At 39.5% G+C, this 12623-nt stretch overlaps 1 protein-coding gene across 1 annotated transcript in view; it reads right to left on the reverse strand.

Annotated features, from left to right (window-relative positions):
• Positions 1–1571: 1571 nt before the first annotated feature.
• Positions 1572–12623, reverse strand: part of TRPC5 (transient receptor potential cation channel subfamily C member 5) — a 163146-nt gene continuing 152094 nt past the window's right edge. The window contains exons 7-10 of the mRNA XM_003414797.3: positions 7778–7981; positions 7498–7539; positions 4730–4819; positions 1572–2515 (exon numbers count right to left, since the gene is read on the reverse strand). Of these exons, the coding sequence (XP_003414845.1) occupies positions 1823–2515; positions 4730–4819; positions 7498–7539; positions 7778–7981 (1029 nt within the window). The 3' untranslated portion in view covers positions 1572–1822. The remainder of the gene's footprint in view (positions 2516–4729; positions 4820–7497; positions 7540–7777; positions 7982–12623) is intronic.

A 12623-nucleotide genomic window follows, 5' to 3' on the forward strand; every position in this document is an offset into this window, starting at 1 on the left:
CAGGGCTCCATAGTGGTATAGTGACCATTTTATTTTTGCAACTCCTATATATATGCTTGATAATGTCTTTTTTCTGTGATCTGGAAGATATGATCGCTTCAGATATGATCAGGAATAATTTTGGAACAACCTCTTGGCAAATGGATCTTGATGCAACTTGTCCTCAACTCCTTGATCACTTTTCCCTGGATATAAGCTTTATTCTTCAACACCGACTCCCACACCCCCACCCTGCCAATTTAACTCTTCTTCATGTGGAACATTTTGGCCATCAATCACCAATGCTAGGGATAGAGATGGGAATCAATCTACATAACAGAAACTACACTACCAAAAACTAGTTTGGAGGCTTATTTGCATTGTTTGAAAATCCCTCATCTCTCTTACCTTTACCAGAAATTAATACATGAATTTAGACGGATTCCTATTAGTCTTGACATTTAAAAGAACAGGTTGACACCTGACTAACTCTCCTACTTTGCTGGGCAACACACTGTTAATTTAATCGCTAGGATTCAGACCTAGGACTGTTTCAGGTTACATATTAGAGTCTAAACTGGGGATATGTTTGTGCTAATGTCGGTAAAAACCACTCTTGCATAGCAGGTTATCATTCAGTGGTTATCAGGTCTGAAATGAAGAACATCTGCATTATGGACTTCATTTTTCTACTCGAACGTTTATATTCTGTTGAGATACTCTTAAGCTGTGGGAAATAATTTGTTCGAATGTATAAATGCAGCTTTCTTTGAAGACAGTAGAATTTAGATGTTTATATTTCCATGAATCTACTAGGGTAAGTAATGTTATCTAACATAACGATGTCATTTTTTTGATAAAAATATTTTCAAATCCAGGCTTTTATCTTAGAAATGCTTGTGATAGCAGTGATGATGAAAACCGTCAACAGTAGATAAATACACCAGCTAATTACTTTTTCTTGCCAATGTATGAGATGCAGTAACTATTGGTTAGAGTGTAGCAGAAGTTTTTTAAAAATAGTACACATCCTAAATATTAATTTCAATACTATGAAATTTTAAAACGTCAGTTAACCGAAATACACAAACACAGGAAAGGAATTCACCTAACTTATTAGATATGACATATGCTATGGGGTAAATATCTCATTAGCACACAGTAGGAAACTACCACATCTTTAAGAAACGAACAACAACAAACACAAAACAAAAAACTGAGCACCCCCCCAGAATAAGGAGTTGTAGTGTTTAAAAACAAAAACAACAGAAAAGGCCAGTTATACCTAAAAACCACAAGCTGACAATTCTTTGGAGCCTGTTCAGTCTCCCTTTGAACCATTGAACCAGGATGGGCAGCGTGTAGCACTGACGGGCAACAAAGATAGGCAAGTTAGTTTGCCTTATCTGATAGCTGGTGGGGACTGCTGACCACACCCTCAGCCCTGTGGGGAAATGACGGCAGATAGTGAGGAAGGTCAGGAATCTGTGCAGCAGCAATGGTAGCGAAGTGGCACCTGAAGCTTCAAGGAAGCAAGGGTAAGAAAAGCAAAGCAAAAGGATTAAGCACCGGACTTCACCTCTGCTGATTAGGAGAAAACACCCTTTCAGTTGGTTGTGAAATGGACTTAGCGTTTATAGATACAAAAAGGCAAATAACAGTAATCATAATCATAACCATAAAACTGAAAGTAGAGCATGTGGTTATAAAAGATGGTGAAAATAATAGGAGTTTCACTGTCCTTTCTAGGGGGCCAGTGAGGGAATCATATTCTAAGTCACCTCTGACAGTAAGGAATGATAAATTTTCTGTTGAGTTCCAGAACAGGTGATAGGGGCTTGACTTAGAGCCGAGTTGTAACTTGTTCTTCCTGTCCATCACCCCATCTATGCATAAGCAAGTCACAAGCCTCTCCCCAAGTTTCAAATACATCCTCTGAGGAGTCTAAAAGTTTGGAATTTGAGGAGCAGATGCTGGATACGCAGTGAAGAGAGCTGGAACAGGCTAGAGGGCATTCCCTGCTCTGAGCAGCGCCCCTGGCTTCACCTAATTCTACCTCACTGAGGTTAATTTCACTTTGAGAACAAGCCTCTGCTTTCCCTTTCTCCATCTGAGAATATCTGATGTCCTGCCACATATAGTGCTGCTGAACAATTCCGTCAGAAATTGTGTACATTGGCTCTGAACTGGGTTCAGACATCTGACCGTTAAACTTGGAGAACAGGAGACCTAGTTTCTTGAGTGAAGGACCCATGAAGGAGCGTTTGCTTGATGACTCAGCTTTTGACTTTCCTTGGGGACCACTGGCTCTTGGCATGGTTCTGATGAGGGGTGGCCCGTGGCAGGCCTTTTTCTTGCAGCCTAAATTGAAAGACACACTCTTGGATTTGGCCCGAGCCCCACCACTGCCATCATTGGTGTCATCCCTCTGAGAGAGTTCAGTGCTGCTAGTGGAAAAGCTTCTCCTTGGATGTTTCCTATTTCCTAAGAGGTCAAGCACTTCATATCGAAAGCTGGAGATGTCCTGCTTTAATTCCTAAGGCAAGAAAGAAGACACATTATGTTAAGAAGCTTGGTCTTCGGTTCAAAAGAGACATGACTGGATGCCCTCTGGCATGTTCCTAGGTTTTGCCTAGTGGCAAATCACAAAGTACATGAACTACCAGAAAAATCTCACATTATTCAAGTTCAAGAAAAACATATTACTAATTCTTGCAATGGCAGAGCTGGCCATTGTGCGATTGATAAGGTTGATTTCAGCAGCTCCCCATAAGGTGCACATCAGAAGGCTAATTTATCCTTGGTAGAGTGTTAACTAACAGTTAAGGTGTTAGATTAGGGCACTGGATCTCATAGGCATAAACTGTATATCAAGATTACTGAAGAGGGAAAAGCTTTTAGGACTCAAAGCAATGAAACCAGAGAAGGGTCATGTCAGGTGATGACATTGCTGTTTTGGAAGAGAGGGGCCTGTTCATTCAAATCCCTATGAGATTTCTTCCATCTCTAATTGGCTGCCTAGTTAAGATTGCTCCTTTAAAAATAAATCTTTTAAAGCTTAAATCTGATCATGTTATTTCCCTGCTTAAAACCCTTGAATAACTTGTCACTGACCATAGGAAAAAGTAGGAATGTCATACCATGGACTACTAGGTCTTTCAAGACCTGGTACCTGTCAATCTCTCCAGGCGTATCTCTCCCTATCCTTTTCCCAGGCTCTGTACTGTCCAGCCATATGGAATCATATTCCTCCTTGCCTCTTGGGCCTTTGCTGTGCTGTGTTCGCTGTCTGGAATGTTCTTCTCTTCAGTTCCCCTTTTATCTGGCCTCAGCTTAAACATCATTGACTCTGGTAAGCCTGCCCTGACTCCCCAAGTCTCAGTTAAGTGTCTCTCCTCTCTGTGTTTCCATAGTACCCTGTGTTTACCCTGTCAGAACACTCAGTCACTCATCACCTTATATTATTATTGTTAGTTTGTCACTCCATGAGGGCAGCGGTGGCTATATCTTGTTCCCCACTGTAGCCCAGCACCTAGCAGAGTGCTTGACAAATAGCAGTCCCTCAATAGATGATGAGTTATGTGTCTAGATTAGGGTAACAACCTTCTTATGTGCCTTACAAAATACCTATGTGTTCTAGGATAGGGTATGTCAAACTCGACATTATTGACATTTTGGAATAATTATTTGTTGTGGGGGCCTGTCCTCTGCATTCTATGAAGTTTAGCAGCATCCCTGACCTCTACCCTCTAGATCTAGTAGCACACACACCCTAGTGTGACAACCAAAAATGGCTCCTGACATAGCCAAATGTGCCCTGGCTGAGAACCATTGTTTGAGGCTAATGCTAATATTGTTGTTATTGATGGCCATGGAGTTGGTTCCTGGCTCATGGGGACCCCATGTGTTACAGAGTAGAACTGCTCCATAGGACTTTCTTGGCTGTAATCTTTAAGGAATCAGACCCTCAGACCTTTGCTTCTTTGGAGCCAGTGGGTGGATTCAAATGGTCAACCTTTTGCTTAGCAGCAGATCACAAACTGCTCGTGCCATCCAGACTCCTTACGCTAATATAAGAAGAATATTAATGTATTCATGGTAGGGTTTCTTAAGACCTGAGATCTAATAATAATTTTTTCTGGTTTTATTTTATATCTTTTGCATGAAGAAGGGCTTTAAGTCTCCAGGCATCTTCCCTTTGCTATCTTGCCCCTTCCCAGGCATCTTTGCTGCATCATTTAAAGCACCGAATTCCAACACTGAGGAACATCCAGAATATTAAAAGAATGCATAAGAAAGATTTCTTTTATTCATAAAGCTGATTGTGGTGTGACAGACATTGGTAAAATCTCTCCGTCTACTGGACGACAGACAATTCTAAGAGAATAAGAATTATAGCTGGTTTTGTTGTAGTATAAACCAAAAACCAAACCCATTGCCATGGAGTTGATTCTGATTCACAGTGACCCTATAGAACAGAGTAGAACTGCCTCGTAGGGTTTCCAAGGCTGTAATCTTTATGGAAGCCATCATTGGTATCTCTCTGAGAGGTTTCTCTTGTAGAGTGGCTGGTCAATGTTTTGGTTAGCAGTTGAGTGCTTAACCGGTGCACCACCAGAGCTCTTGTTGCTGAAATGCCATCACTAAAAACCTCAAACTGTGAAGATTAAATGATGCTTAAGAAATGTGAAATGAGAAGTTAAACCACTTTATGATTAATTTACTTTAAACCACTTTATGATTAATTTACCTTAAAATTTTCTTCTGTCAATCCCTCATTTGTTTTGGAATTTCTTATCATAGCAGCCACATATCTTTTGACTAAATTCCTGATAACTTCCTGGAATTAAAAAAAAATGAAGAGGCACTCAGTTTCTTTCTCAGGCTCTCAGTAAAAGAAGAAACCTACCAAGGAAATAAAACATGCTTAGACCATCTTTGCAATAGGAAACCCTCACAGGACCCAGCCACATTTCTGCAAAAAAAAAAAAAAATCAGTTAAGTCAACTGGCTAAATGAAGAATTGTGTGTGTGTGTGTGTGTGTATGGCTAATTTGGTGGCAGAGTGAGCCAGTAAAATTAAATTCACCTTAAAGGAAAAATGTTCACCCAAGCATAAGGTAAACATGGAGTCACATTTACAGAATAATGAGAATGGAATAATCCTTGGAATGGTCACAGTCAATATCCTGTCCCTTTAGGCAGGATTAAACTTTAACTCTCCTAGTAAGGCAAGAATTTTTTCTCTTTTTTACAGAGCTGCGAAAGTCATTTTTCAATGTCACTGTCTACTAATTTCAATATTTTTCTCAGAGTTAATTACACTTCTCTTTCACAGGAATGGTCTCTCATTTAGCCTCTGGAGGAATGGCCTGCACATGGTCATGATGCTTTGTATTAGTGATCAGGATGATGATGGCTACCACTTACTGCAATGTGTCAGGTACTATGCTGGGTGTTATATACAAACACACACATACATGCATACATATTCACCACTCAATTCTTAGAACAACACTGTGACTTAAGTTTTATTATTATCCCCATTTTACAGATGAGAAAACTGAGGCTCAGTGAGGTTAAGTGATTCGTCCAAGATCACACAACTAGTATATGGCAGAATTAGAATTCAATTCTAATTCATTCTGATTTCAAGGTCTATAGTAATAATCCAAACCAAACCAAACCTACTGCCATTGAGCTGATTCCAACTCATAGTGACCCTATAGGACAGATTAGAACTGCCCCATAGGTTTTCCAAACTGTAAATCTCTAAGGAAGCACACTGTCACATCTTTCTCCCACAGAGCAGCTGGTGGGTTCAAACCACTGACCCTTTGGTTAGCAGTCAAGCACTTTAACCACTGCGCCACCAAGGCTCTTATAGTAATAATAATAATAAAATAGCCAATGTCATATCTACCATTGCTACTATTATGTGAACTTGAAGAAGTCACTGAGATGCCCCCCCCAAAAGAAAACCTGTTGCTGTCGAGTCGATGCCAACTCATAGCAACCCTAAAGGACAGAGTAGAACTGACCCATAGAGTTTCCAAGGGGCACCTAGTGGGTTTGAACTGCCGACCTTTTGGTTAGCAGCCATAGCTCTTAAGCACTACGCCACCAGGATTTCCCTGAGATGCCCAGGAACCAAATTTTTATGAGGACTGTGAAGCAAAAAATGAAGGCAATAATTCTTGCATGACTCATTACTGTGAAAATAATGAGGGTTGGAGGCAGGAGTAGTGACAGAAGAATTTCTCTTTGTTCCTTATGGCCTAGGAGGAACAAAGTCAGGGGAATTGACCTGTAGAATCTCTAAGGACAAATTTCTCCAAGCCTAGCAGATAGTTTTCCTACTTTGAGTTTCTTTTGATCAGGAAAGTATTTGTAATTTGCAAGGATTAAGCTCAAGAAATGTTTCTGATATTTGTTTCCTGTCTCTGTTGCTTTTAGTTGCCCTCAGTCGAGTCTGACTCATGGTCATCCCACGTGTGTAGAGTAGAACTAACTGCACCACAGGAATTTCAAGGCTGTGAACTTCCGGAACCAGATCACTAGCCCTGTCTTCTGAGGCACCTGTGGGTGGGTTCCAATTGCCAACCTCTCTGCTAGTAGTCAAGTGCTTACCTGTTTGCGCTACCCAGGGACTCCTGTTTCTGATATTTGGGAGCTTAGTTGTTCTCTGGGATCTTGTTGCTGTTAATTCCGACTCATAGCGACCCTGTAGAACAGAGTAGAACTGCCCCATAAGGTTTCCAAGGAGCACCTGGTGGATTCCAACTGCTGACCTTTTAGTTAGCAGCTGAGTTCTTAACCACTATGCCACCAGGGATCCAAAAAGATTGCCCTAATGTTTATTAGGATAATTACTTTTTAAAAATGCTGAAGTGCTTATCTATTTCTTTGATTGAAGTCATGTTTATAATTCGGGAAGACCTAAGCTCCTAACATTCAGATAAGCTTTTACTTCATTGAGGTTAGTTTCCTCCTATTGTGTACTCCTTATCTAGAATGGATTCCCATATCCCTCTGTACTTTTTCTTCAAACCAGGTTATACCCTTGTAATCACTTAATACTTATAATGATTTGTTTAATGTCTTTCATCTTTACTAGATAACAAACTTCTATCATAAGGACAGAAAGACGTCTTTCTTGTTCATAGTGATTTCCCCAGTATCTAGCCTAGATGTATAGTAAAAAAAAAAATAGGTACTCTAAAACCATTTGTTGACTGAGCAGCCACATAGTCTATCTAATCTCTAGGAAGATAGCTTTCTAAGTCGTGGATGTTGCTAATCAAAGCTAAGGCATTGCTAAAGGGCTAACAACAAGGTTATAAAACAGGTGATTCCACTCTGAGGGGGTATGTCAGCCATTGATGACTTGCAGGCTTTCCAAGCCTCCTACCTTAGTCTGAAGGGACCATGTCTGGATATTAGCTAAAGTGGATTTTACTCCTACTCCACAGAACTAGCCAAGAATTATTGTATTTAGTCTCTGTGAGGAAGCTTTACCTGGTAATGTTGATTCTGTATCAGGCTGTCAGCATGGCGTTCCTGTAATTTAAAATGGACAGAGAAGTTATATGAATAGTCTACCAGCACGCACCCACCTCCGCCCTACTCAATCATACATATTAGGACAGGAGAATGATATAGGAGCTCCTGCTTGAAAAATCCCTAAGACATCTGTGGATTGGAGTGATTTTATGATATTTAGGAAAGGGAGCGTCACAAAGGAGTGAGGGAGGAAAATTTTATCTTTAAAAGAAGCAAAATTTTAAAAAAGCCTTACTGTGAAACTTCTCAGGTTGTGCCTTCTCCGTCTACCATCAGGGTCTCTTTTGGGGCAGAAGGTGTTGTTGAACCAGTTACCAAGGTATAGAAATGACTTGGGGCTGGGGATGATGTTGAAAGGAGGTGGCAAGGTACCACCTTCATCAAAATAACTCATCCAGAGCTTTGTTCTTGCAAACTTCCACTCAATATCAGCATGATCCTATAAAAGACAGGAGTTCAAAGATTTGGGGTGGGAAACTACAAAATGCACCTATGTCTCAGTGTAAAGCTCTACTTCTTTCTTTGGAGGGCAATCTGTCACTGGCTATAAAAATTCAAATTACACATACCTTGTGTGTAACCCAGTAATCCCACTTGTAGAAATTTATCAATACACTTGCAAAAATATGTATGCACAGGGCCATTCACTGTAGCATGGCTTATGATAGCAAAAAACTGGTAACCTAAATATCCAACAGTAGGAGCCTGCTTAAATAAATGATGTTATAACCATAACCCATATACATTATCACTATTAAAATTATAGTAAACTATAAACATTCTAAGGTCACTATGATTTGGATTTTGGTTTTATAAACATTATATATAGAATTTATATACATATATATACATACACCAAAACAAAACAAAAACAAAAAACCAAGCCCATTGCTGTCAAGTGGATTCTGACTCATACCGACCCTATAGGACGGAGTAGAACTGCCCCGTAGAATTTCCAAGAGCACCTGGTGGATTCAAACTGCTGACCTTTTGCTTAGCAGCTGTAGCTCTTAACCACCACGCCACCAGGGTTTCCATATCTATATATCTATGCCTATATCTTTTTTTTTTTATATCTATATATATAGATAGATACCACCTCCAAGATGTCAAAGTGGAAAAAGCAATATAAAGTCTACATTGTGTTTAATGATCCCATTTAGGTAACAAAAGAACTCTTCATATTGCATGCTTACATGTACTAGAAAGGTACACACTAAACTGTCAACAGTAGTTATTTTTAAGGAGTGGGATGGGGAAACGTTTTTTTAAATTCAACTTTATTGAGTTATAACTTACATATAATAAAATTCACCCATTTTAAGTGTTCAATGAGTTTTGACAAGTGTATGTATATGTATATACATATATATACCCACACACATATATAATATACACATATATATGTATATCTTGGTTATGATGTGTGCACACACATTTATACATACATACACACACACACACATATATATATATGAGTTTTAAGGCCTGCATGGACTCATGTAGCCATCACCACAAACAAGATACAGAACAGTAACCCCCAAATTGCCTAGTGTTGCCCTTTTGTAGTCAAACCCTCTGCTGACCCCCACCCTTGGCAACCACTGCTCTGTTCTCTGTCCCTAGAGTTTTGCCTTTTCTAAAATGTCACATAAATGGAATCATATAATAGGTAATCTTTTGAGACTGCCTTGTTTCATTCATCAATGTTGTTGCATGTATCATTAGTCTATTCCGTCATGAAAAGGAAATGTGGTGAAGTGTGCTGAGCAGTCTTCCATTATATGGATGTCTCACGGTTTGTTTATTCATTCACCCACTGAAGGACATCTGGGTTGTTTCCAGTTTTTAGCAATTATGAATAGAGCTGCTATAAACATTCTTGTACAGATTTTTGTGTGAACATAAGTTTAATTTCTTTAGGTTAAATATCTAGGAGTGGTATTGTTGTATCATGCGGTAAGTGTATATTTAGTTTTATAAGAAACTGCCAAATTGTTTGCTAGAGTGGCTGTCTCGTTTTGCATTTTCACCACTTTCTGTATCATTGCCAGCACTTGTCAGGTTTTCAAATTTTAGCAGTTCTAATAGGTACATGTTATTGTTAGGTGCTGTTGAATTTGTTCCGACTCATAGTGACCATATGTACAACAGAAAGAAACACTGCCCATTCCTGTGCCATCCCCATGATCACTGTTATGCTGGAGTCCATTGTTGTAGCCACGGTGTCAATCCATCTCATTGAGGGTCTTCCTCTTTTTCGCTGACCCTCTACTCTAATAGGTACATAGTGGTTTTAATATGCATTTCCAAAATGGTTAATGGTGTTGAGCATCTTTTCATATGCTTATTTGCCATCCACATATCATTTATGGTGATGTGTTTATTCAGATCCTTTCTGCATTTTTTTTTTACTGCGTTATTTGTTTTATTACTGTTGGGTTTTGAGATTTTATATATATATATATTCTCAAAATGAGAAGAAACAGCTGCAAACTTTGATCAATAATTGGAATGTGGAATGTATGAAGTATGATTCAAAGAAAATTGGAAGTTTTCAAAAATGAAATGGAACACTTGAAGATGGGTATCCTGGGCATTAGTGAGCTGAAATGAACTGGTATTGGTCATTTTGAATCAGACTATGCTGGGAATGACAAATTGAAGAGGAATGGTGTTGGATTCATCATCAAAAAGAATATATCAAGATCTATCCTGAAGTACAATGCTGTAGGTGATAAGATAATATCCATATGCCTACAAGAAAGAGCAGTTAATACGACTATTATTCAAATTTACACACCAACCACTAATGCCAAAGATGAGAAAATTGAAGATTTTTACTAACTTCTGTAGTCTGAAATTGATCAAACATGCAATCAGGATTCATTGATAATTACTGGTGATTGGAATGCAAAAGTTGGAACAAAGAAGAAGGATTGATAGTTGGAAAATATGGCCTTGGTGATAGAAACAATGCCGGAGATCTCATGATAGAATTTTGCAAGACCAATGACTTATTGATTGGAAATACTCTTTTTCAACAAGATAAATGGCAACTATACACATGGACCTCGCCAGATGGAATACACAGGAATAGAATCGACTACATCTGTGGAAAGAGACCATGGAGAAGCTCAATATCATCAGTTAGAACAAGGCCAGGGGCCAAGTGTGGAATAGACCATCAATTGCTCATATGCAAGTTCATGTTGAAGCTGAAGGAAAATAAAACAAATCCATAAGATCCAAAGTACAACCTTGAGTATATCCCACCTGAATTTAGAGACCATCTCAAGGATAGATTTGACATACTGAATACTAATGACCAAAGACCAGACGAGTTGTGGGATGACATCAAGGACATCACACATGAAGGAAAAAAGATCATTAAAAAGAAAAAAAGAAAAAGAAAGAAGAAGACCAAAGTGAATGTGAGAAGAGACTCTGAAACTTGCTCTTGAACGTAGAGTAGCTAAAACAAAAGCAAGAAATGATGAAGTAAAAGTCTGAACAGAAGATTTCAAAAGGTGGCTCAAGAAGACAAACTAAAGACCTGGAGTTAGAAAATAAAAATGGAAGAACACGCTCAGCATTTCTCAAGCTGAAAGAACTGAAGCAAAAATTCAAGCCTCAAGTTGCAATGTTGATGGATTCTATGGGGAAAATATTCAGTGATGCAGGAAGCATCAAAAGAAGATGGAAGGAATGCAGAGAGTCATTGCACCAAAAAGAACAGGTTGACAGTCAACCATTTTGGGAGGTAGCATATGATCAAGAACTGATGGTATTTAAGGAAGAAGTCTAAGCTGCACTGAAGGCGTTGGTGAAAAACAAGGCCCCAGGAATTTCCAGAATATCAACTGAGATGTTTCAACAAATTTCTCCTCCCCCCGCCTTTTCTCTATTTTTTTCTTGCTTTCCTCACCCCTCCCCCCTCGGCCGCCGCGGCCCCGTCAGCCTCCCTCCTCTCCGTGGACTCTGGGTCGGCCAGGCCGTCTCTGTCTCTGCCTGTCTCTGTCTCTGCCTCTGTCTGTCTCTGTGTCTCTGCCTCTGCCTCCACCTCTGTCTCTGTCTCTGCCTGTCTGTCTCTGCCTGTCTGTCTCTGTGTCTCTGCCTCTGCCTCCGTCTATGCCAAAAAATTTGGAAGACAATTTCCTGGCCAACTGACTGTGATTATTCCAAAGAAAGGTAATCCAACAGAATATGGAAATTATCAAACAATATCATTAATATCACATGCAAGTAAAATTATGCTGAAGATAATTCAAAAGTAGTTCCAGCAGTACATCAGTAGTGCCAGAAATTCAAGCCAGACTCAGAAGAATTCGTCGAACAAGGGATATCATTGCTGATGTCAGAGGGATCTTGGCTGAAAGCAGAGACTATCAGAAAGATTTTTACCTGTTTTTTATTGACTGTACAAAGGCATTTGACTGTGTGGCTCATAACAAATTATGTATAACATTGGGAAGAATGGGAATTCCAGAACACTTAATTGTGCTCATGCTGAACCTGTACATAGGCCTGGAGGTAGCGGCTGGAACTGAACAAGGGTATACTGCGTGGTTTAAAATCAGGAAAGGTAGCATCAGGGTTGTAGCCTTTCACCATACGTATTCAATCTGTATGCTGAGCAAATAATCTGAACAGATGGACTATATGAAGAGTCATTAACAACCTGTGTTATGCAGATGACACAACCTTGCTTGCTGAAAGTGAAGAGGACTTGAAGCACTTACTGATGAAGATCAAAGACCACAGCCTTCAGTATGGATTACACCTCAACATAAAGAAAACAAAAATCCTCACAACTGGACCAATAAGAAATATCATGATAAACAGAGAAAAGATTGAACTTGTCAAGGATTTCATTTTACTTGGATCTACAGTCAACTCCCGTGTTGGTTAAGATTGTGTGTTAACTTGGCTGGGCCGTGATTCTCAGTGTTTTGGCAGTCATGTGATATTGTGGTCACTTCCCTGTTGAGATCTGATATGTGATCACCCCCATGATGGGATCTATGATGAGTAACCAGTCTGTTGAAGGGGCGTTACCTTGGGCATGTGGCCTGCATTGA

This window comes from Loxodonta africana, chromosome X, assembly GCF_030014295.1.
Source record: "Loxodonta africana isolate mLoxAfr1 chromosome X, mLoxAfr1.hap2, whole genome shotgun sequence".
NCBI classification, from domain to species: Eukaryota; Metazoa; Chordata; class Mammalia; order Proboscidea; family Elephantidae; genus Loxodonta; species Loxodonta africana.